The sequence below is a fragment of the Oryzias melastigma genome, linkage group LG13 (assembly GCF_002922805.2).
Source record: "Oryzias melastigma strain HK-1 linkage group LG13, ASM292280v2, whole genome shotgun sequence".
NCBI lineage: Eukaryota > Metazoa > Chordata > Actinopteri > Beloniformes > Adrianichthyidae > Oryzias > Oryzias melastigma.
Window position 1 is genome coordinate 17,172,979 of NC_050524.1, and position 26,452 is coordinate 17,199,430.

Genomic DNA, 26,452 nt, shown 5'->3' on the forward strand with positions numbered 1-26,452 from the left:
TATTGCTATTTTTAAACCTATTTAATGCTTGATTTTATGTGCCTGTGAAATACACTTGTGTGTGTGTGTGTGTGTGTGGATCTACTAATATGAGCTTAATTAAATGACAATTTCACAAATCTTTTCCACTGGACAATTTAATACTTGTAGTTTTGTCTTTTGCCGCACGATGTCGCTGTTCTGCAGAAAACAGCTAATGTCGCTGAAGGAGGACAATACCAATATACATTTTGGTGATAAATATCTACAGTTTTTATTTTTACAAAAATTGTATTTCTGTCATTAAAATAAACTGTAAACTGGCGTAAATTTAAATTGGGTTAGGCGCTGGAAGGCAGAACGGCGAACAAGACGCGACTCCGAAGATGCTCGGAGGCAGAGATAGCGGCTAATGTTATTTCAGTGTCCGCTAGAAAACCTACCTGTGGAGGACAAACCTACTCGGCATGTAAGCGGAGGGACGGCCACATGTTCGCCATCAAGGTAATGTCGTTTAGTTATTTATTGTCGAGCTGTAATTCCACATCTTTTATACGTTAGCTTGAACCTGGCTAGCTTATTTGCTATCTTTCGACGCCACCACAGTGACCGCATCCTTTATCTGTCCCCCGACACCCGCTGTCATTCGCGGGTTCTGGCTGATATTTAACCAAAAATGCGGCTTTCTAACCCTATATCGGTCTGGGGACAAACCGAAAAGCATTCTCATTTTAGAAACGGCAAACAGAATTGTTGGAAACCTGATGTAAACAAACTAGGACATCAAAAAAACTAAAGAGAGCTGGTACAGGTTGAACTTTCCATTCAAAAAAGTTAAATTAATTAAATACTTTTACAAATGAGCCTCTTAAAGCGTTTTTATTATTATTAATCATGAACATCTTTCCAGGTTGCTGTAATAGTTCACCACGTCTTACAATACTAGTTTCTTGTTTTAGTTATAAAGATATTCGTCACTTTACACAATAATTCTTCAACAAACCTGAAATTACAAAAAACTGAATTCAGAGTAACACATTTAAGATTTTTTATACAGCAAAATCACTTTAAATTGAGTTCAAGATGGTCTTATATTTTATCATAAAGATTAGTGCTGGGCGCATCGATTCAAAAATATTGATAGTATCGATCTCAAGTTGGTATCGGATTGATACCGACCCGCAGATATCGATATTTCTAATTTCGTTTGAAACTTTTCTGTATCAGCAAAAAGGCAGAGTCGCTGCATCGCCACTCTATTTCAGTCTATTTCCACTCTATTAAATTGTTGTTTAATTGTGCTGAATTGTTTTTGACAAGTTTTTCAACTGTTTTATTGTTCTATTTAAAGGCTAAGATTTTATAGTTATACCAGTTGCTCTTTTATCGTTAAACATTTTTATTAATTTTGTATCATGGCTACTTGTTTCTTTGATTCTTTTTTATAAACTATTTTCCATTTAATTGGAAATATTGCCCTAATTCTGTTTTTGTGTTTATATAGAAATTAAAAAGGGAAACCTGAAAAAAACTATTCACAACAAATAAAAACGATTGAGATTTTGAGGTTCATGTCACATCCACCACATTTACAAAAAATATCGATATTGGTATCGATATCGGCGATTTTTAATGGTATTGGATCGGATTGATGCCCGAATGCTCAGTATCGCCCAGCCCTAATAAAGATCCAAAGTGTACAGTAAGACAAAAATAAAAATGTACATTTAAAATAAAAAGATCAAAACAATTTGAAAAATGACTGGCAAAACTCCTCTTAATTGTTAAATATCTTCCACGGTTTTATTTCAAGAAGTGTCATAACTCTTTATATTTGTTTAAAACCAACAATTTCAAAGCTAGTAACTTAATTTTAAAATTAAAACTATACTAACGACAGGTTGGTGACATTTCCACGTCATAGTAAACAACGAATGTGATTGGCAAACAAACTGGTGAATTCAGAGACTGCAGACTTTTTCAAAAATAAAAAGATTCTATCAAATGCCAAAACTGAGACAAACACTACTGTACTTACCAGTACTTTTGGCCATCTTTTAGATTTGCCTGCAGCTGTTGGTCTTAAAAATCACAAAAAGACATTAGTTTTTTTTCCCTGTTAGCATGATTTATCTTTATTTGATTTTTTTATTATTTACAGCCTCAAGGTCCAAATACAAACTCCACAACAACCATTCATAAAAGACAGACATAAAGAATATAATCACCAGTAAAGGTACCATTAAAGTAAGGAAATAGTAAGAGGAATAAAAGTGAGAAAACATATAAAGTAAAAAAAGAAGAAATAAAAATTGAAATAAAAAATGTTGGTAACCTCTTTATTTGATTTTTATGCTTTACATCTAATCCTGTATGGCTTTTTATTAATTAAGACATAGATCTGATTTACAGGAATTTTTTTTTTTTTTTGGCATTTGACTAAGCAAAAAATAATTATTTGCGTATACTTTGCTTGTTTTTATCAATTGATGTTGATATTTTACAAATTGAATAACTTTGATGTAGTTTTAAAAGAAAGTCTTAAGCAAACATGTTTTTAAGCTAATGTATTTACGCGATAATGGCTGCAAGTGTACATTTCTGCCTCATTTGTACAAAGTAACACAACAGCAAAGAGATAAATCCTGATATTTGTTGTTTCAGAAGGAATTTGTCGCCTTACAACACCCAAATATTCCATTCTCCTCATGGGAAAACTGTGGAGACGTAGTGTCTGCTAACCTCTAAACCCAGTTTAGAAACCAGCCTAAAGTTCCTGAGCATGTCGTTGCTGAGCCTGAAGGGTGGTTCTGTCTGTCGGCACGGTCTCACCTCCTTGCACAAACGTCACAGCAGAAGAAGAGACATCCCCCTCACCCCCTCTAGACCCTCAGCCAGCTGACTGTGCTACTGTTATAGTTCAAGCAAAGGCTAATTGTGTTTCGTTTAACAAAGGGTGCACAGTCCAAGTCCTTGGACGTCTTTTTCTACTGTAAGGGATATAACGGAGCAATGCGTGCCTCTTTACAGCCTCCTTCACCCTGCAATGGGTTCAAGTTAGTTTAGCTGCTGGAGTTTTTGTTGCAGCTTCTCTGCTTTGTGTCACCTTCAGACGGGAAGATGGCCCTCCTCGTCGTCTGTGCGCTCTTCACCCTGTCCTGCTGGGTGTCCTTTTACTTTATCTTGTGCAACATCAACGGGCGCCGCAGCTACGAGTGGAACTGTCGCCTCGTCACGCTGGTGCACGGCATCCTGGCAGTCTGCATCACAGCGTACATAGGCTACGTGGACGGGCCCTGGCCCTTCACTTATCCAGGTAAGACAAAGTTGCTGGATTAAAGCAAATTGATGAGTTTTGGCTGGTACTTTGGAAAAGTTTTGCATTTTTTTAGGGATTCATTTAATTACTTAGTTTGAAAAAGTTTTATTTTTTATTACACAAATTGCATGACCAATCTTTTAAAAACTTGCTTGTATCTGTTTGCCACTTAGGCACTAAGAACACCCCTCTACAGATAAGTGCTTTGGTGCTAAGCTTGGGCTACTTTATTTTTGACATGGCCTGGTGCGTGTACTTCCGCACAGAGGGACCTGTTATGCTAGCCCACCACACCATGAGCATCCTGGGAATCCTTCTGACCCTGTGGCTGGGGGAGTCGGGCATCGAGTCCTGCGCCGTCCTCTTTGGCAGCGAGATCACCAACCCCCTCCTGCAGGCACGCTGGTTCCTCAAACAGACGGGCCGCTACGGGACTTGGCTGGGGGACGTCGTGGACGTCCTGTTCGTGCTGCTGTTTGTGACGATGAGAATCTTCGTGGGAGGCACAATGCTGTACTGTGAGCTGATCTCCCCAAGACCGAGATTCTTCATCAAGTGCGGAGGAGTGGCCATGTACGCACTGTCCTGGGTCTTCATGGTGGACATTGTTCGATTCGCCACACGGAAGAGGAAGGAATGGCAGAGACAAAAGGACGGCCTTAAGGAGTCTTTAACAGCCAATGGACACGAAGGAAAGAGGGACTAACTGGCTTTGGATGCTCATTCAAAATAAATTTTCTGTATGTTATCTTGCTTTTTTTTTTTTTAATAAATACTTTATTTCCTGTCCTCAAAATTCTAATAACTGCGTGTTTTGAACATAATGTGTATCAGGATGAAGATGTTGCAACTGAGTGTTTCTTAAAAAACACAACCTGCAGACAAATGCGGATGTGCTTCATATCACCTAAAAACCAAAGCACTTTCTATAAAAAAAAAACATGTGTTTTTGTTGCTTCTGCAGTGAACTGTGGCCTAGTCGTACTCGATGCTGCTCCAGAGAGAAGTTCAATGTTAGGAAAGAGGCAGGCAAAAAGGGAGCCTGTCAGAAAGTTTTAGCCATAAAAAAGTAAAAGGCTAGGAGGTTACTTTAAAAATACTTTTAATGCCTTATGAGAAGCATTTTTTAAAGGCTTCCTCAGGGATATGTAGAAATATCAGAGAGATTACTGAGACTAGAGAAAAGGATGGTGCTAAATTAATGAAAATGTTTTAATGGCGTCTAAAGTTATTGTATGTTTCATAGTTTGTCTAAAAAAGTTTAGTTTGTTTTACTTTTCTAAACCCATAAGATAATTTTTTCCTTAAAAATTAAATTTATTGGAATATACCACAGACCACGTGGACCACATAGCACATTTATGATGTTTTTCTGTTGTATTTCTAGGTTCAGCATACATCAAGCATGTATATTTTTTCTACGATACTATAGTTTTGTGTTTGTTACGGATGTTTTAAACAGTTTTAACATAAAACATGAACATTTTGTGTTTTAAATCTCCTGTTGGACTGTAGGAAACATTTTAAACATCATTAAGATTTGCACTGAAATCTCTTAGTTGGTTAAATTTAGAAATATTTGAAAGAATTGTGCGTTTCTGGTTGTTCTTGTGTCAATAGTTTTGAGATGAAATGAATTCCCACTATGTGCAGAGGTTTTAGATATTTATTTATACTTTAAACAGCACTTCTTTTAATCCTTTCTCTTGCAATCCATTTTACCGTTAAGTAAAAATAACATTGTTATTCTGGCATCAATACCTATGCTTTATTTAATTCCAACACTTTTATTGTCCTTTCATTTATTTTGTCCTTTTAATGAGTGTTTCTTTTTTTAAAGATTCAAGTTGCAATTTATTTTAACACCGTCATATCCAATATGTTTTTTCAACCTGTCTGTGACTGTTAAGGAATCTCTGTGCATAAAAAAGTAAAAATATTCCTTTTGTGGCCCTTTTTTTTGTTTGAATTGACTCTTGTGATGTTGGTTTGTATTATACATTTTACAGTAAACTTCAGATTTTATATTGAAAAGAATCTCCTTTGTAATCCATTTAAAATGATCACATTTTTTAAAATGTGATTTGTTTGTTTTAAACAACAAAAAGTTAACTTTTGTGAACATTTGTCTGAGCCGGAAGTTACATCAACTGACCACACGATGGCGGTGTATTACATTGTAATGTCATGGAGGCCACATGGAACCATATTTATAGCCTTATGCATAAAGGGAAACTGTTTCAGCTCACAAATTCAGAATTGTATCAGTGCTTTTTTTTTTTTTGTTGTTTTTAACTTAAAATTTTATTTCTCTGTAAAATATGAAACATTGAGTGTTCTTCCAATAGTGGACTTAAAAGGGTCTGAAGTTCATTCAGGTTGCTTTATTTTTTGCGAGCAACTTAGCTTTTAAAATTATTTAAAGGCTAAATCACATGTTCTTTATATTTAGACCAATGATTTTTTAAAGGGTGGAAAATAAAGCTGAGGTCACAAAAATCCATGGTCTCATCAATAAGATACACTGAAAGGACAACTAATTGGTGTTTATTGACTGAACCACACAGTTTGTTCTTATAAAATGATGGGAAAGGGCTGAGCTGGGATTCAGGGTAGAGTCAATTCACAAAAAATATCCTTATGGTTGGTAAAATATTGAATATTTCTATTTTACCTATCGCGTTATGCTGAACTACAGTGTACTGACTGTTTTCTCCTGATTATCCATTATTTGTTTCCTTTGTGGAATTATGAAAATGTTCATCAGCATATTAGAGTCTAAAAAATACATTATGCATTTAAATGATTAATAACTGAAATTATGAAGAGTTTTTTCTGTTTAAAAATACAATTATGTAAATTCTTTCTTGCAATATAGCTATTTGTTTACCAGAAAGTAGAAAGAAAACCTCCCACAAAGAATTTAATCTTCTGAGTTTTAAGATGTGACAAAGATATACACAAGATTGAAAAGAAATGTCTTTCGATTAGTAGGAATTTACAACTAAACAATAAATTAAACTTTTTTATTTATTGGTTAAATGACTGTTTTAGTGGGAAAAAGTGAAATTCTGAATTTTCTTTTTTAAAAATAATTTCTGTGTCAATAAATCGATGAATGTGGTTAAGACATCCTCCATAAACCCACCAGAGCTTAACTGGCTCTGCAACTGAATATATATATATATATATATATAATGGAAAATAATAAAATTTAAAAAATGTGAGGAGGGAAGACAGAACAAAAAACATACATGTTCAATTTACTGTGCTTTTCCCTTCCCAAAAAGTGGTTAGTACAGGGGTCTGCAACTTTAGGATTTTGGACAACTTTGGCATTAAAAATATATTATTTTGAAATAAGTAACTAAAATCCTTATATTTAGATAAATATAACCCTTCATACTTCATTCTTTGTAAATATTTTAAGAATCTATGGTATAAAGTTAAATTCCCATTAGTTGTTGTGCACCTAGGTGTGCGAAATTTGTTCTTCGCACTTGACTCATCCCCAGGGGGAGGGGTGAGCTGCAGACACAGACACAGTTGCGCTCTAGAATCATTTGGTGATTAAACTCTCCAATCTAACTCCTTAATGCTCAATGTCAAACAAGGAGGCATTACGCCCCATTTTTAGAGTATTTCATATGACTTGGCCTGGATTTAAACTTACGACCTTCCAGTCTTTGGGTGGACACTCTCCCAAAAAGCCACGGAACTGGTAAATGAATGGGTTAATGTCCACAAAAACATAAATAAATAGTATATTTCTAAACAATAAAGTGGGTCTTGCTGAGATTTGATTAGTTAGAAATTTGTCTTTAAAAGTAAGAGTAAAAACTATATTTTTTATATTGTCTAATTGCTCCCAGTTGTCTTTTAATTGAGGTTTTGCAGATTAAACACCCCACCGCCACCACCCAAAAAAAGTTTTTTTAAAGATATAGTTTTTGCACATTTTCTGCAGGAGTTCATCAGATAGTCACCTCTGAGTTGTGGGCAGGACTGTTGGCGTGGAAGTAAGCCTCCCCTGATACCCCACCATTTCATTGTCTCCTGGGGCCCGTTTCAAGAAGCAGGTTTAACAAATTTAGAGTTCAAACCTGATCCCAGAGTTCTCTGAATCAAAATTCGCAAACTCTGGGTTTTCGGTTTCAGAATAGCTGAAAAGAGTTGATTCAATCAACTTTAAGTTGTTGGACTCAAAATCAGGTGTGAGTGTAGTGACTAGATCAATGGAGCATAGTGTGACCCTTGATTTAAAGGGTAACCAAACAGGGAGGTCGGAGGCTGACTCCACCTAAAGCTGAAATTTGAAAATCCAGTCAGAGGGGTGGGGTGGGGATTAGGACTGTTATCATTACTGGAGCTGCAGATCATGACGTGGAACTTCTAAAATGACGTAGGACTTTTGGGATTTTACCAATCTTGAAATTCAAATGTAATACCTCGTTTCAACCTGTAGAGGGCAAGACACATGCAGTTTTTGACTATATTTTCAAGAAGTAAACAAGTTTATTTTAATTTGTCAAGGATTGACCAACAGACAACACTTTTAAAGCCACATTTATTGAGGTTAACAGCCAAAAAAATGATTTCGGGTTTGGTTATCCTTTAAAAAAGTAGTAAAATAATTTATTTGTCTTGGGCTATATCGTGATATATATTGTACAGAGACATGTGTATCATGATACGTATCACATCGCCAGACTATTACCAATGCACACCCCTGCTTACAACCCAAAGTTAGTATTACAGGTGCTATCCAACTTTGGCCCGCCCATTTTACTTTCTACGTCACAACTGGGAGCTTAAAGGGATGTTTTCCATCTGCTCCTGGTTTATCTCGATTTGAATAAAGAAATACTCCGAAATGCAGTTTTAAACTTAAATTATATTGTAAAAATACTACAAGACCATCTTTAACAGACGATTTTTATTGGAGTGAGACTTTAAGTCCTATATTATTGAAATATTAACTATCTTTTGGTGTGTTTTTGAGTCTCAACTGTGAAAATCTTTCACTTACACATTCATAAAAGAAAAAAGAGGAGCATGTGAAGAAGTAGTATTTTTTTCCTTCTTTTTCTTTCAGCAGTGTGCTAAAATTGGGGAAAAAAAAAAAAAAAAAAAAAAAAAGCTCCTCTCTCCCGGCGGAAGTGGTCGGTGGAAGCGCTACTGGACTCCAACTGCTAGCGGGCTAGGGCGTAGCTAGCAGCTGAAAGTAGGATTTTTTTTGGTCCATTCCCACAAGTTATGCTCCGCTGCGAACAGCATCCTTCGTCGGGAAAAGGGGACTCTTTGGGGGTTCGCCTAAAGTTTTAAGCCCCTCTGCGGCTCTTTTTCGACGTTGTTTACAGAGAAGAGCTTGTTACTTTCTGTCCCGTTAGCTCTTCTCATAAGCTAGTCTGTTTCCATCCACGGAATTCTGCCGAGAAACGACGGAAATCTGGAAACATGGAGTCAAGCGGCGCCGCGTTGAGCTAATCGACTTCCCTGGATTTGTTTTAAACTTAGAAACACGGAAACATATCAAAAGGTCGAGGAAATCCAGAAGGTGTTGCACATCATTTTAAATATCTATTTTTTAATTGTTGGGCACCTCATTGTTATGAACGGGAGTTTGCTTACTTTGCACTCAAACGCAGCTAAGTTTTTTTCCCTTCTTCTTGCTGAAAGCGCCCGTCTGTTTTGATAGCCGACAAGAACCAAAGCTTACCAGCTTTGAGTAATATTTTTTTTTTCTTTTTGGAAGCTGGTGTGATTTTGATATTCGAGCTCCTTTCTTGTTTTGGAGTCTCGCGCCTGCAGCGTTAGCCGCAGTTGTTTTGCTAAACTGCATGACGGTCCGTTTAAACTAGTTTATCGAACGCTTCTTTCTCATGGTCACGGGAGAGTCGCCCCTGAAGCCGCAGACGGGCGTTTCTGTGTGCAGGTAACAACAAATGGGGCAGCAGGAATTTCCAGCATCTTGAAAGATTTTTTTGAGGCACTTGGGCCAGTCGACCGAGCAACGGTGGTCGCAGACGGACGACATCGCGGGGCCAAGTTGTCTGCTTCTCGGGATTGTTTACACACTTCCTACTGGCGGAAACTGGGATGTGAATGCACCGGATTCATCCGAGGAGTTCATACATGCACGTCAAGATCTCCCAGCTGGAGCTGCTTATTTATTGTTGCTGGCGATACACTGTCGACTGGATATTATATGATTGCACAGCTAATACAACCAAGGCCCCAGCCATAGTCAGAGGTCTGCACTGTACAGTCCCTGCTGCTGTTTTCATTCGACTGTTGACAGATCAACACCGCCGCTGTTTTTAATTTCCTTAAATCTTTGGATGTGCCTTGCAACAAGCCTACACTGTCTGTCGAAGTCCTCGCCTCCTTCACATGATTGCCGGAGAAGGACGCTCAAGGAACTCATCACGCTCTGGAAAATGTTAATGGGATATAAACTACTGCAAATCTAGAACCGGAAGCCCAATGAGTGACACACAGTCCAACTTCACTAACAGGTACAGTAGACTTGAACCTTTCCTGGTGATCAGCTGTTGGTGCGTCACATAGACAAAGTGAGCTTTCACAGCAGCTAGAGCGGAAGACGTTTAGGTGATGTGTACAAATCAAGTTACTAGGGGTGTAACAATTAATCGATTTATATTCCTACAATCCAATCAAATTGACCTATGCCATAAATAATAATAATTTCAAAATAAGAAAAAATGATGATATATCTTGGAAAAAACATTTGGATTGGGGCATGGTAGGATTATTTTATTGTAACACAGCAGACAACACACATGATGGCAGTAACAAATGATCAAGCCATTATTACAGTCCAAGACTGAATTTTGCAAATATGTGACCATACAGTGTGGTAGAATGCGCTAATAATGTTTGTATTATTTTGATGTAAAAAAAACAACAATAGCCTGAACTTTATGGAACTAAAATACAAATAGTTTTGCCATAATTTCTGTTTAATTGTTTTCATTTACACTTGATTATCTTGCAAGAAATACAAGGAATCTGGAAAACTTCACCTGTGTTGTTAGGTACCAGATATTTATCTCTGAGTCACACAGGTTGAATATTTGGCTGAAGATGTCCTGGATCGATTTTAGGTCAGTCAGTCGGGTCGTTCAAAATTAATCAATATTGGCTATGAATCGTATTGTCCACCACAAATTATGATATGAATCGAATCGTTTGCAAAATAAATTGTTACACCCCTACTAGTTACATTGTTTTTAAAAAAGCATTAAATTGAGAAGATCTTTCCTTAGAAAATGCAACATCAATTTTTCAAAACTTTCTTATCATTTTTTAAGCGATTTCTTGTGTTTTTAGGCGGAAATAAGACTTCTGTTTGCTTTTAATGTAAAATTCTTCCTTTTACTGACAAAAGTTTCACATTTGCTCAGTATAGGGGTCTTTTGAAGTTGAAGCTGATTTTCATAACTAAAAAATAAAGTTAAAGTCTCACTATTTGTCACACACATAGGTGTGTGAAATTTGTTCTCTGCATTTGACCCATCCCCTGAGGGAGCGGTGAGCTGCAGACACAGCCGCGCTCGGGAACCATTTGGTGGTTTAACCCCTCAATCGAACCCCTTGATGCTGAGTGTCCAGCAGGGAGGCACTGGGTCCCATTTTTTGAGTCTTTGGTTTGACTCGGCCAGGATTTGAACCCACGACCTTCCAATGTCAGGGCGGACACTTTACCACAAGGCCACTGAGCTGGACACAAATATATTCTAGTCATAAAATTTTGCAGATAAATAGATATTGAGTTGTAAATAGAATTGATAGGGAGTGATACCCAGCTCTATTTGATATCCTTGCAATCAGCTATTGGTGATCTAATAAAAAAAGGAAGAAAAAGATCTTGATGGAAACGATGGTTGTTCAGTTATTTTCAGCAAATGACTACCTTGGCCTGTCACTGTTTGTGTACCAGAACTACCATCTGTGAGCTCTACACACCTTTCAACATCATCATTATTTCAAAGCCTTTAGAGCTGGTCCTCTTCTACACCTATTAAATCAATCTGTGGGTTTAAACACATCCGTGGCCCTGTTAAGTAATCGCTTTATCCAAGCCCGCTTTCAGTTCAAAGTCAAATAGTATGTTTCGGACTTATACAAGTCAGTAAATAACTGAGATGGAAACACTTTTGTCATCCGAGTTCATTAATACACTTCATTAGACTTCGCTTTTGATTGGTACAGGAATGATTTCCTCTGTTTATTGTATTTTGAGAATAACTAGATATTTGTTCCTAATCCCAGTGTAACCTGGCTGAGAAACTGAAGCAAAGCTGTTAGGTTTCATCAAGATTTGCCACTTGAATCCCACATACCTGCTGGTAGTACATGCCAGTACATTGGAATGTAGTTGGTAGACTTGGAATAGAGGAGAGCTTATTGCACAGGTTGGGGATATGAGCTGTCCTTATGGCTTAAACTGGAGGCTAAAGACCAACCCATTTTTACATGACCCCCTTCCCCCCACTGCAATGAGGGCAATGGTGGCTGGCACCAACTGTCATTGTGTTTTTTTTTTTTTTAATTGTCTGTCTGGGGTTTTTTACTGCACTAAAATACTCTGTTGTGTTTTCAGTTAGGATAGTTCTTATTTCAGTCAGTAGGGAATGCCCTCGTGGATGTACAGATAAAATCACAGGTTTTGATGCTATGTGGAGAATTTGGTCATCTCGGATTTATTCAACATCGCGTGTCCTAAAATTTTTAAAATATCTGCTTATTCCTTTCAGCTTGTTCATGTGGGTTTATTTCATAGGGGCTCCAAAAACAATGATTATTGTAAAAGCAGATTTTTGTTATGGTTTTTGTATCATGTGAAGGAGACTGAGCATATATTAGCTGCTAGTTTTGGCCTCTGTTGTCTAGCAACTGTAGTTGATTAGGCTGCAGGTGATGATCTGGATTGCTCATCACTTGTATTGTGTCTCCTTCCGTCCTCAGACTTTATTTGCCCCTCTCTGCATTTATTCCGCTGTCTCCATTTGTGCCCTCACGCAGCTGTTTGTGCACACTTGGCTCTGATGGATGATTGTATCCTATATCAACCGGGGTTGGGCCACCAGTCCGTGGGTCAGTTTAGTGCTGCTAGCTCTTTGTCATGGAGTTCTGCTGATCTCCACATTTTCCCACTGACCCCACCTCCCGAGGCCCTCCGGGGAAGTGGTGCTAGTGACATCACGATTAGGAAACAATAGATGTCAGTGGGAGCAAGCTGTCTATCTGCTGTGTATTCCTCTGCAGATCTGTCAGTTATGGTAAGGGATGCTCCGTGGAGTGTGTCCTCTTTGTCACCTGTGTAGGACAGGTGTAACAGCATGTCCAGTGAACTGAACAAGACAGGCCAGTACTGGTTACCTGTCCTGTTTTTAACATGTAATATAGTACTAACATAAGGTTTAATTCAACCCAATAGAACTAGGATTTCATATAAATGTTGTATCAGTAAAAAGAAATTATGAAGATAAATTAAAAATTGCTTGCCTTATTGCATATTTTCCCAAATCCTATTTGAATGTTGTTGATAAAAATATAAAAATAAACAAATTTTAGTTAGTAATATTTATTCAATGTTGTAACAACACTTAAAATGACTTGGACACTTATGCTATGAGGCTAATGATAAACGTTAAAAATGGAATGGATGTTCCATTTTGTTCTTTGTAAATATTCAATAATTTAAATGATGTATATTGAGTATTAATGCAGCTCTGCCATCTTTGTTTGGCATTGACATCTCTGAATTTGGTGATCATCTTACTGCAGTGCAGTTTGTTTCCTTATGATAAATGTTTTCATTACTGCTTCTGACAATTGGGCTGTTTGTATTGGTCTTCCACATTTGGCAGTCCTCCCTGATAATGCAGTATGCCTCTATTCCATCTAGTCTGTGCTGATAGTAAAGAAGCTGTGTCAGCTGCACTGTTCTATGCATTAAAACGAGTACCCAGAAGTAATTTCCAGCTCCTCTTTGAAGTGCATAGACTTCATCTCTGGATTCAATAGATGATAAAAATAATGATACTAATGCTCTTGCATGCTTCCTGCAAGTGAAACCGTAATAATAATAATAAAAAAGCTTTAGGATGTGGGGTAAATTTCATGTTAATTTCTCAAATAGAGTTTCTTGATTAGGAAAGCTGAAGAACAACATTTTACTTTGGAGTGTTTCCAAAAACAAGTTTAAAAGCTTACATTAAGGTAAAAGCACCACAACTCCTAATGTTTCTTTATTTACTGAAATACAGGTAGATCAATTGTACTAGTGTTAGTGATGCACAAATCCAGGCTCTGCTTTGGTTCCACCCTCATCATTTTTGGTCACCATGTAATCAGAGAAGTCTTCTTCTTGCCCTTAATTGTTTATTGATCCGTGTGCATTATACAGGCAGATGTAATGAGAGAGATTCAGAAGGACCTTTTATAGTTCCGTTCCTCCCCGCCTGTGAGGCGTCTCTTTTGCACCTCGCTGTGTATCATAAAGGCCCACTCCGAAATGCTTTAACGTTTTATTCCCTCTGCTGCGCCTCCTGAGAATCAGAGGCTGAATGCGCTCTGAAAGGGCTAAGATGGATTGGCGTAACATCTGTATGACAGCGAAGTGACAGATGATGCTGCCAAGACGTTCTATCAGAAAATGCCGTTAGCTTCTACATTACTGACTGTTTTTGACTCAATTTTCTGCTTTTCATGCAGTGTGTGTACAACTGCAGGAGAGCTCTATACCTAAAAATACACAGTTTAACTTCAACAATCCTTTATTTAGCATTTATATTCATGTCAAAATGAACACGGCTCATTATGAACACTGTTTACAATGTATATTTCATATGGTATACAAGAGCCCAGTGTCTTCATTCTCGTGTGTGCTGCACTGTGTGATCAGACACATCTAAGAGATAAACATAGGGCTGGGGGATATGGCAAAAAAAGAAAATCACGATTTTTTTCTATTTTATTTCACGATTTCGATTTTATCACGATTTCTTTAAAATAAATTCAAATTGACAAAAAATTAATTATAATGATTTTAGTTGAAAGAAGTAAACATATTTTGAACAAATATTTATATTTATTCGAATTAAATAGTTATCTATTAAGATTAATCTGTAAATAGTGCAAGAATTGCGCATTCTACTCCTACAGGTACTGCATTGCTGTCAAATGAACAGCTTCTAAATATCCGTGAGGTTTTTTTTTTGCCTCAGTGCTAAAATCCATATAACAGAGCTTTTAAATGACTGTCACCCAAGACCAGAAATGAGGGAGACTGATGAAGTTTAATAGCATGAATGACTGATAAAGTTTAGCAAAGTCCTTTCCCTATTAAAAACATCTCAAAGTGCTAAATAATAATAATGACACCCTTTACCACACTTTCAAATGAAACCAAAACTTTTATTATTTTTGGATTACATATATGGTAAATAAATCTCAATTGCTTCAGAATTTACTTTCAAATAGACAATATCATTGTCCTTTGAGAAAAAGGCTCCAGCTAGCATCTTTAACTGATACAAAAAACATTTTTAAACTTGGATGATAACATCAAATACATCTGCCAAACTGTTACCATTCAAAACTCAGTGATAATAGCAGTAAATGGTGTGGCAGGTTCAAGTTTACATCCACAGCTCCTTCACTAACAACTGCTCTCTGCGGTGTTTATGTCACTGAGCAGAAACCTAGCGTTAGCGCTGTTTACTCTAGCTGGGCTTCCTCCGGTCCGTACGACCAAGAAAGAAGCTCAACAGTGACGGCACGGATTAAGAAAATTATGTGCGAACTCACTTACACTTCTTACAAAGGAAAAAAAAAGTGCGACGACAATAAGATTTAGGCTCTTAAAGTAGCTAGCTACGAGCTAGCAAAACAATGCAGCGACGTGCATCTTGACCGCACATTTTACGTGTTTCCAACATGAATTTCCATCAGTTTTTGTGCAGGTTGAACGTGAATATGTGCTATGTTTAAAAACATGAAACAGTAATAAAAACATATATTGAAGAACCAAACTAGCATTCAACTCTCGAATTGCTAGCACCGACTTTAGGACACAGTTCACGGTTACCAGCCTGATTTCTCTCTAGTAAAATTCGATTCCTGTCCTGTGATGATTCCTCTCCATCAGATTATTTTATTTTCAGGGTTTTTGAAGTCGATTGCAAAACACTGCGTCTCCTTTTGTTACTTTTTCGGACCTCCGCCATTCATTACTCGAGAAGACTCGATCCATAATGATGGCGCATGTCTGTCACACTGTATGTCACATGACTTCTAATTCAGTAATATATGTCATTGATTACAAGAAAAAACACAGGTGAGGGGGAGGAGGAGGAGCAGCTCAGATTTAAAGTCACAGGCAGTCAACAAGCTTTTGCCTTCTCGCTCTTGCAGCTTTTCGTAGAAGATCGTGATAAAACGATCTCTCAAAAATGACAGATCGTCAGCTTTGGAGATCGTAAGACGGTTTTATATCGTCATATCGCCCACCACTAGATCAACACATAAAAAAATCAGTTTTCCTGCGGTGCAAATCACAGACATGAAATGAATCTGATTAAGTTTCAGAGTTTATCTCCAGCATTTTCTCATTTGCAACAAGCTGGCTTTTATGTCTTCATGTGTATGTCAGTCTTTATCCCTTAAAAATAATCCATTCTGCTGATCATTCCATACACTTAATAAAGTTGCTTTATCATCAATGAAAAGACAACAACTTTGTGTCTCAAATATTAAGTTAGTATTGACCACATGTATAATCAGTCATGCAATGTTTGCTATTAGCCCCATGTGTTTTTTTTTTCTTTCTTTTTTTATTTCTCATGTTTTACACGTCACACCGAAAGAGTCTTACTGGTTCCACAACAGCTTAGTGTACTATAACAGATATGGCAAGGGTAGGATTTTTTGACCATGGGGAGGAGAGAAAGTCTTAATCAGCTTGAGAAGGAGCAATGATGGATCTCACTTGCATTTAGACTATATTCTGCTATGCGACTATGAATGAGCTACATTTTTCTATTTTGATTTATTGTGGCTGTCTTGACAGCTTTGTTTTTATCAAGTACAAAAAAGTGTGGTCTCATTTGAAAGCTTTTTTCCCACAAAGATTTTTCTTTTTTTTTTAAAGTTTGAAATGAAGGAAACAAGCATGTTGTGTTGTGTGCTGTAGAACTAGGGCTGGGCGATATGGGAATTTTCATATTGCGATATCGCTTTTTTCATTTTGTGCGATAACGATATTAAAAACGATATCAATCAAATAATCAAAGTAATCTTTATTGCAAAGAGCTTTAGGACTTCAGATTTTTACACCTTAACTTTGCCCCCCCCATTAAATCTTAGTTAGTTCAAATTAAACTTTCATTATTTTTTGTATTAACTGTAGTATTGAAACTAACTGTGAGGAACATTTAAATATTTCTAATAAATATTGTACATATACATAATGTACACAATAGTTAAACCATAACGGTGGTATGTTTTCAATAGGCTGTACAGAATTTCTGATTTATTTTAATCTGACTGCAGCACATACAAGTTCCTTTCAAATTAAAATTAAGTCTTAAAAACATTGTTCTAAAGCAGCAAATATATTGCAGTTATTTTTATATTATTTTCTAATTTCTTCTGAACATAAACTATAGGTACTGCTGTGCAGCAGAAGATAATAAAATGTAAACTTAAAATAAACAGTTCTGATAATAGATTTAATCATCATTTCACTCAGTCATCTGACATGTGTACATGTTGGAGGATTGATCAAACACATAAGATCTCTTCATTTAGTGTCATGTCAGGAGTCGTTAAAAACAAGTTTATTTTACTATTATTAGATCACCTCATTAAGAAATGAACATGAACAGAACAAATGTAACTAAGAAATTCATTATTGATTCACAATAAAACAACAAATTATTCTAATTTGAAGCTCTATACAAAAGCTTTTGGTTAATATTTTAACAAAACCTTCAAACTCTAAACTCCACAGCCACAATCGAGTCTCCGCCCCCCTGCGCGCGGCTGTTACTAGCATGCACAGTCTCTCCTCTTTCAGCCCCGCGTGACACGTAGCGCGCGGCAATAGACAGACTGTCTCCTTTTTTCTTTTTTCATGGAGGTTCTCCTCTAAATCAGGTGTTTAAAATCCTGATTTTAAAGCGTGTCTTCTCTCCCTCACACTCTGTGGGTCTGTCGATAACAAACAGCTGCGGAGGAATAATCCGGTCGGACCGAACCATTTTCAGTTTAGAGGAGGGGTGGGTCCGGTGACGACGTTTCCAAAACAAAATATATAAACATCGTTACCTTGACATTAAAAATAAAAGTATTTGCGATTATATATTGGTTATTGGTTTACTGAAATAATGTTTTCTGTTGTGTCCTTTTGTCATCATTCGGGGCCTCCGTCCCCCCCCCCCCTCTCAGTCTGGGCTCCTAGAATCAGCCGCTCTGTAAGAAGAAGAAGAAGCGCGGCTCTTCCGGGGTCTTCTCCCGTGTTATTTAACACGAAAGTTTATCGTAATAGACTCATTTCACTATCGTAAAAAAGTAATATCGCGACAACGATAATTATCGTTTTATCGCCCAGCCCTATGTAGAACGCAGCCAAAGGTGCTTGAGATGCATTGATAAATTGGTAAAAGACTGAAATGGGTTCTGACTGGCTGAGCAGACCCCAATAATTCAAAACTTAAACACACTTCAATCCAATTTGTAAATGTATGAGTTGTCTGACAGTTTTTCAATAAAATTGTACTTGAAATGCAGCAGAATAGACGATTAAGCAACTGACGTGCACATTCTCAATTAAAAGTAGACAACTAATGATAAAAGTAAAAATCAACAACTGTTCTGTTTTTATTAACTTTGATCTCACAGCACCTTTGTTCTAAAATGAGAAATTTAGCAACTTTTTTTGGAGACCTTGACTTAAAGCTAGCCTTGCTACTCCTCTTTCATGCTGAGTGTTCATGTGTGCTGCCAGCCATTGCTGCCCACCTGTGCCTCCCGCGCACCTACAGCTAAGATCAAGTTGGAAGGAAGGACCAAAGGTTTTTGTCTTCACGCTGCAGAACCTCCCAGCACTAGTCAGTGCAGAAGATTTTTACTGTCTTTAGAACAAGAATCAACTTTTAAAACAATGTGTCTGCCTGTTTTGTAATTAATAAACTTAACAGCTATTTGCTTGCTGTCATTCACAGTTCTATGAAAATTATAATAATAAAAAAATGCTGTTACTATTTGTCAATAATCAGTTATTAATGTTGGAAGAGGTTTCATCCTAGTAGCATAACTACTTACCACTCATGTTTTAATATAGCTATATTGAGTTGTTCTACATTCTCCTAAATACCATTTAGGAGCTCTTGTTCTTTCACTGATCGGTGTATTGTGGTAGTGGAAAATTGTTATTAAGTTTGAGTGACACAAAGTCATGTGATGACCTGCATGTAATGACAACTATGTACTCAAAAAATCTTCAGGAGTCAAGCTCTGGTTTGCTTTTTAGGTTCCACAATGATTCTGTAAGCTTATATTATAATGGAAATGCTCTAAGAGTTCATCTATGTGTTAGCTGCATGCAGGACTGGCGTGCGGGAAGCCAGAGTTTGTTTCCCAGGGAGGCATAGTGAGTGAGCTTGTTCCAGTGTGGGTCTCTTGGCAAGACCCTTTTTGCTACAACCTAACTATGTAGCCACAGAGGGAGCCCCGAGTCTGGGTTTCCCTGTGCCATCCCCAGCCCGGTAAAAATACAAGGTTGGGTCAGGAAGGGCACCTGGCATAAACGTGTACCAAAACCACATGTGAAAACTGTTTCCCCGTGACGTCCATTGACTGAATATGCCGAAAGGTGAACAACAACTTTATTCCGTAAGATGTTATGTAAATGTTAAGAATGAGTTGGAGTCTGCTCACTGTAATTTATTCCAAGAATGAACCTGATTCCCATGATACATTTATCTGGTTTCCTGCCAACTCAATCTGCTCCATGCAAATTTACAATTTTGATTCTGCAAAGTGTATTCTGCGGTTGTTTTAACTGAGCTCCCCGGACTGTTACTTACTAGTGAGACTGCTCTGATTCATACAGTCACTGTGGCTGCATAGGTCCAGCCAGGCTGCATCTGAATCATGCACAGTCGATCCAAAGGGTTAGTTGATTTAAGCTGCAGTCATCAGAGCTTCGAGTGCTGCTCAAAGCCAGTCTTCTGATTTTGCCACAGAGTGAAAAACACACACTTCCCTATAGAGCCCAGTGAAGAGTTTGACAATTGGCACACAGACAGGTCACAGCAGCACTGAGCAGCAGTATGACCATGAGGAAAGAGAGTCATTTTTCTAATTCATTACTATCTGACAGCAGAGCCATTGGAGCCCCGTGCATTTTAATCAGTGCAGCTAACTGATCAGAGCAGCTATTCAGTTGCTGAGCTGCACCTGCTTTTTTTTTACTGCCTGCAAGAGAGATGGCAGGCAGAGATTTATGTGGGTTTCTACGGTAACAACAGATGTCATAAAAGCTCTGAATGTTTTCTCAAAAACACAAAAATGTTATGTTTTGACATACACTTGCATAACTGTACACCTGATGGACATCAGTATCATACATTCATATCAAGCTTCGAAGCACAAATATGGGGATTGTCTTTTATCTTACACTAAAGGCAAAAACGTTCAAATACACATTTATTCTAAATGATGGTAACCCATGAAAGCCCATACAAATAAATAAATGAATGAAAATGCTAGATTAAATACAAATTGCTTGATCTACATTTGAGGGTTTGTGATTTGGCAGTTATGTAGTACTTCACATTAAACAATGCTGTAACCTTTGTGCTATCCTAGGTATGTTGACGTTGGGAGTGGGGTCATCTGGACCCCACAAGACAGTGCGCTGAATATTTTTTTTCTCAAGAATTTTGGATTTTCACTTGTGTCTGTGGCAGGCATGAAAACCTGTCCACCTTCACCCACATTTGTCATGGGATGGATACCACGTCAATGTAAGACTTGGGTCATCTGGACCCATAAGAGAGCACAAGGGTTAAATAGGACCGCTGAGAATGAACTTACTTGTATTTATGCTAAATGGCATAATTGACAACTTGTCATTAATTTTAGTCTGTTTAGTTGAACTTGTTTTTTACCTTTTAAGGATGCTCCTTGGTTAAGTCTGAATAAAAACCGGCAGGTGGCTTCTTATTTCATATAATTCAATCAATACACTGCCTTCCTATGTAAAGCTTCCAAGTGTATGAGATCAGTGTGTTCAGATGTGTGCTCTTATGCTACTCCATATTTTATGATACATTCTTAAATTCTGGTTTCTTTTTCCAAGTCATTTAACAATAAGGGTAGATCAAGTCATAGTGGGATTTATTTTTTCTTCTTCTGTGTTTTACCCCGGCTATATTTGTCTTTTGGCTCCTCCCTTCAGGGGTTGCCACAACAAATCAACTTTTCTTTCTTCAATAAATCCATGAACTTCCTCTTGATCTCCTTTTTTTCCATATAATGACTTTTACTACTCTGAATATATCTAAACCATTGCAATCTGGCTTCATTGCCTTTATCTCCCAAACATCTAACAGAAGCTGTCCTTCTGATAGATTAATTTCTGATCCTACCCATCCTCTTCGCTCCTAAAGAGAACCTCAACATTTGCTCAGCGTCCTGTCTCTCTCCTAGAGTCACTGTCTCAGTTAAACAAAATATATGATTTTTCACCCTACACCACAGAGATTAATAGTCAATGATGTGCTGCACTTCGATGAAAAGTGTAGAGTCAAATTAGTGTGCTGCAGTAGTGTTGACGTTCACATCATGATTCAGGTTGAAACTGAGAAAATCAAAACTCCTTTTGTTTTTAGTCACACAGTTGTGTCATATCTGTAAACCCAAGTGTGTAGATCTTCAAGAGGAACACAGCTTAACTGGCTTGTCCCATTAGAATTGATTTTGAAAGTATAAATTCAGTTTTGTGACTTTTTCTAGGAACAAGTGTTTTTATTAGCTTTTATGTTGTCTTTTATGTTAACATTTTCAACATTTTATGTTGTGTTCTGATATTTGAATTTATTTGGAAATGGCCATTTTTTGAAAATAAGTTTGTGCGGCTAGACATGATTTAGAAAAAATAAGGATGCACATTAGGGGTGTAACGGATCACAAAACTCACGATTTGGATCATGTTTTAGGGTCACGGTTCAGATTATTTTTCAGATCAGTAAAAAGTAAAAAACAAAAGGAAAAAAAATGAGATGAAAGCCTAAAATTACTCTATGAAACGTTTCTAAACATATATTTGATAAAACAAATATACAGTACTTCAAAGCATGAATACACTCTAACATAGATCACATCAAAACATTTGCTCATTGAGGCCTATTTATAAAAACAAAATATCTTTGAACTTTGGACACAAATAAAAAACTAAAACATCTCGTTTCTGATTACATTTACATGTCTTGAGACCAAATCTACAAAAACCAGGAGAGAAGAATGCTCGAAAATAGTTTTGAAATTGCCAAATCTATCTGCAGTAAACCCCAAAATGCAAATTTTTTTCCACCCCCAATGTCCAAATTAAATCCTAAATAAAACCGTTAAAATTAAACGTAAATTATGTATTTGGTACTAACTGATTTATTGAAACTGTGGGAACATTTCAATATTTTAAATAATAACTATTATTCGTAGAACATGTGCAGGTGAGATGCTGCTCTGCCTGCTTTTGCTGGTGATTTATGACACCTTTTGCTTGCCGTACTGCCTTACCCTGTTATAGAAAGAGCAGCGGCTTTGTCCTGCCACAGTGTGTTACAGCTGTTGCTCCTCACAAAAGATTCTCTTAAGCCAGATATGGAGATGTGTACCAATGCTTTTTATTCGGCTTTTCAAAATAAATAAACCCAATCTCTAATCATCTGCGTCCTCCGTGACAAGATCGAGAAACACCTTTGATGGAAGCTCCTCCCCCTCTAGTGCACATACTTTATTTGTATCTGCAGATAATTGCAGATTATCATTGGCTCTTTAACAGATCTTAACATGTTGGACGTGTTGCCACAACCTGTCCATTGAACCATGAAATACAACTCCAAATCACCACATCTTCTTTACACATCAGTGAAAGCTTACCTGTAGAGCCAGGATTTATTCCCAGTTTCTGGTGATACGCCGAGTTCTGTCTCCCTGCCAAGTATCTCATGCCTTTAGTGGGAGTGCACATCCAAAGCAGATACCCAGCATTAGTAGGTTTAAGAGTTGATAGAAGTCTGAAATTATCACGCTTCTAGCACTTGAACTGGAATCAACCAATACGTGGATTACCTTTACTGAACAAAATAAACACAAAAAACTATCTTGTTTTTAGGGTTGCATGGTGGTGTAATGATTGGTTCAAATCCCTTTTCTGTGCATGTTTTTTTCTGGTCATTCCAGATTCTTCCCACAGTCCAAAACCTTGCTATATAGGTTAATGGGTGACTAAAATTGTCCCTTAGGTGTATCGGATCGTGTGGGGTTTTGAGTAATATACGGGGAAACAGTTAACTGCAATTTGGCTTAGCTTTGTTAAACTATGACAGTGATTCATGTTTCATATTCAAGTGTCAGTCTGTGCATTTATACTGTACGTCTATAGTTGTAAGCTCTTGTTTGCTCACTGATGTCTTTAGAATGTATGGATACACAAATGTCCAATCTAATAAGTTCTTAACTTTTTTTCCTGCTTCTGTAAAGGACTACTCTAACCCAATGTTTGGTATGTGCCTTCAAAACAAATAGGTTTAGTTTGTCTAGATATTATCCCCCAAAAAATAACTGCTAGTGATAATGCTGCAGCAATAAGCTAGTTAAAAGGGTAGATATTCTTATAAATTTTGGTAATGTTTAACTGTCTGTGGATGTTGACATCCTTTTTAACCTACCTTTAAATTAACTTGTAAAAGTAAGGAGTCTGAGTTAAAAGCTGATGTAGTTGCATACTACCATAGTTTGTTTAGTTCAATCATTACAAGACATTTTTCTTAGTCAGGAAATGTAGCTTTGAGCTGCTGCATGGCTTTGCTCTGCTTTATAACCATGTACCAGTAACACCTGCCATTATAGTTCTAGTCCTTTAACCCTCTGAAGCGTCCTGCCTCGCAGCTGTGAGATCAACGTGATAAAACTCGGTCTATAAAGAACTTTAACTTTTTGTGTTCAGGAACTGATATTGTATTAAATTAAAGGGATAATATGGCTCTTATTTGTAGTTTGTGGACAAAACCGATCGACTGCAAGGAAGGTCAGTGCGCCTGCAGTGGAGGGGCAGAGCAAAACAGAGCTGTCCGCTATCAGAAATCCTTCAAGGAGGAAACCAATCATAATTTAATTTTGGGATGGGGTCCCGCATGAGTTTACTACAGCAACAACCACCAGCGTAGTCAAAAAAATCACGGAAACGCTGTGTTTCTCCGAGAAAAGTCCCGCCCACCGCCGGGCAGGTGGCCAGCAGTGGGAGTGGAGCGAAAAGGAGCTGTCAGCTATTAGAAATCCCACAAAGGAGGAAACCAATAATAATTTTATTTTGGGATGGGGTCTGACATGAGTTTACTACAACAACCAATGGCATTGTCAAAAAATCGCAGAAACTGCATTTCTCCGCAAAAGTCCAGCCAACTGTTGTTATAAGAGGCAGGCAGGACAGACACGCCCCCACCTGTGAGCAGATTACAGCCCAGCAGACCTGAAATCCAGCTGTACACAACTTTTCCCTAAAACCTTTTTATTAGTCCTCACAAACAAAACAAGGAAAATGTATGAGAAAAAAGAAAAAGCTGAAAAAAAGAAAAGAAAAAAATTATAATTCCAGGAAAAATGGCAAATGGACAGCAGTGTTCTTATGAAAAAAAATCTTATTTTTGGGGCTGCCTGGATGCTGTAGCCACATATGTATAACAGCATATGAAAGGTCACACAATTGACCTGTGAAGTCTCTAATGTTCTTCTGTCAACAGAAACTGTTCATATGTGGCCCAAATAAGGAATTTGTGAATTTCGCCAGGAATTTCTTTTTTTTTTTGGTATTGTCATTTGAAAGTGTGTTGATTAGTTTGTTGACTAAATCATTTCTGTTTTTTTTTAATGAAATTACACCTTATAACCTTTATTCCATGTTGTAAAAGCAGTTAGTTAAACATTTTTGGGGTTTCCACAGCAAAATAAATCCCATTCAGATTACCACAGCCAAATATTTTATGTGAAAACTTCAAACTAAAGTAATTTTTTTTTCTATGTCACCTGTTTTTAAAATAAATAAGATGTTTCCTCATTCATCGTTGAAAATTGATTCTAGATCCTTTACCTGCAGTCTTTCTCTGCAATTTAAGAAGTTTTATTAAAATATAAATTATTTGAAAAGAGTCAAAATTCATTTTGGGTATTATTAACTTTATTATTATTATTTTTACTGTACTGGATTATAAAGCGCATTCAACTAAACAACTGATAATATCAAATTAAAACTCTACCCAAGATACCCAAAGGAACCAAGAGACATGTGATTGGTCAGAGGGGGTTGATGGTAGGGCTGGGCGATATGGCAAAAAAATAAAATCACGATTTTTTTAATTTTATTTCACGATTTCGATTTTATCACGATATTTTTAAATTAAATTCAAATTTAATTATATTGATTTTAGTTGAAAGAAGTAAACATATTTTTGAACAAATATTTACATTTATTCGAATTAAATAGTTATCTATTAAGATTAACCTGTAAATATTGCAAGAATTGCGTTTTCTACTGCTACAGGTAATGCATTGCTGTCAAATGATCATCTTCTAAATATCAGTGAGTTTTAATTTTTCCTTTGTGCTAAAATCCATAAAACAGAGCTTGTAAATGATTGTCACCCAAGACCAGAAATGAGGGAGATTGATGAAGTTTATGGCATGAATGACTGATAAAGTTTAGTAAAGTCCTTTCTCTATTAAAAACAGCTCAAAGTGCTAAATAATAAAAATAATAATAATAATAAAAACACCATTTACCACATTTTAAAATGAAACTGAAACTTTTATTATTTTTGATTACATACATGGTAAATCTCAATTGCTTCAGAATTTACCTTCAAATAGACGATTTCGTTGTACTCTGAGAAAAAGACGACGCTGAAGTTGGCTTCCGATTCACAGCTTCCGATTCGCGAGAGCGTTCCACTGTATTTTTCGAACTCAGACCACCTAAAAACAGGTCCTGTTCAAAAACTACTGCACCTAGACAGCTCAAACCAGAATTAAAATATGCTTTAGATAGTAAAGATTACATCAAACACAGTTTCTGATTTGTGAAAGCTTTTGCTGATTTGTGAAAATGTGAAATAGGATGATTTTTATCGCATTTTTTGCACTCTGACCACATAAGAACAGGTCCTGTTCAAAAACTACCGTACCTAGACAGTTCAAACATGGATTAAATTATGCTTTTGATAGTAAAGATTACATCAAACACAGTTTCTGATTTGTGAAAGCTTTTATTGATTTGTGAAAATGTGAAATAGGAGGATTTTATCGCATTTTTTGCACACTCACCAGTTAAAAACAGGTCCTGTTCGAAAACTACTGCACCTAGACAGTTCAAACCTGAATTAAATGATGCTTTAGATAGTAAAGAATAAATTAAGCATAGTTTCTGATTTGTGAAAGCTTTTGCTGATTTGTGAAAATGTGAAATAGGATGATTTTTATCGCATTCTTTGCACTCTGACCATATATGAACAGGTCCTGTTCAAAAACTACTGTATCTAGACAGTTCAAACCACAATTAAATTATGCTTTAGATATTAAAGACTACATCAAACACAGTTTCTGATTTGTGAAAGCTTTTGTTGATTTGTGAAAATGTGAAATAGGAGGATTTTATCGCATTTTTTGCACACTCACCAGTTAAAAACAGGTCCTGTTCAAAAACTACTGCACCTAAACAGTTCAAACCAGAATTAAATTATGCTTTAGATTGTGAAGAATAAATTAAACATAGTTTCTGATTTGTGAAAGCTTTTGCTGATTTGTGAAAATGTGAAATAGGAGGATTTTATCGCATTTTTTGCA

General features: G+C 36.8%; 2 protein-coding genes across 7 annotated transcripts in view; both read left to right on the forward strand.

The window, feature by feature from the left end:
- Positions 1-177: 177 nt before the first annotated feature.
- On the forward strand, positions 178-5,671 carry tlcd5a (TLC domain containing 5a). Of its 5 annotated transcripts, none has more exons than XM_024277319.2 (3): positions 178-483; positions 2,644-3,295; positions 3,472-5,671. In XM_024277319.2, exons 2-3 carry the CDS (start codon positions 3,100-3,102, stop codon positions 4,002-4,004), a joined length of 729 nt encoding a protein of 242 aa, XP_024133087.1. In that variant the 5' UTR covers positions 178-483; positions 2,644-3,099; the 3' UTR covers positions 4,005-5,671. The 5 variants fall into 5 exon arrangements, with proteins under 5 accessions (XP_024133087.1, XP_024133086.1, XP_024133089.1 ...); XM_024277318.2 differs by having other exon boundaries at positions 3,092-3,295; XM_024277321.2 differs by having other exon boundaries at positions 3,092-3,295; positions 3,565-5,671.
- A 2,501-nt stretch (positions 5,672-8,172) lies between these two features.
- Positions 8,173-26,452, forward strand: part of arhgef12a (Rho guanine nucleotide exchange factor (GEF) 12a) — a 58,181-nt gene continuing 39,901 nt past the window's right edge. Inside the window, exon 1 of one of the 2 annotated variants that reach the window (XM_024276937.2) lies at positions 8,173-9,816. In XM_024276937.2, coding sequence (XP_024132705.1) covers positions 9,785-9,816 — 32 coding nt within the window. In that variant the 5' untranslated portion in view covers positions 8,173-9,784. The remainder of the gene's footprint in view (positions 9,817-26,452) is intronic. The other variant, XM_024276938.2, reaches the window with a different exon arrangement.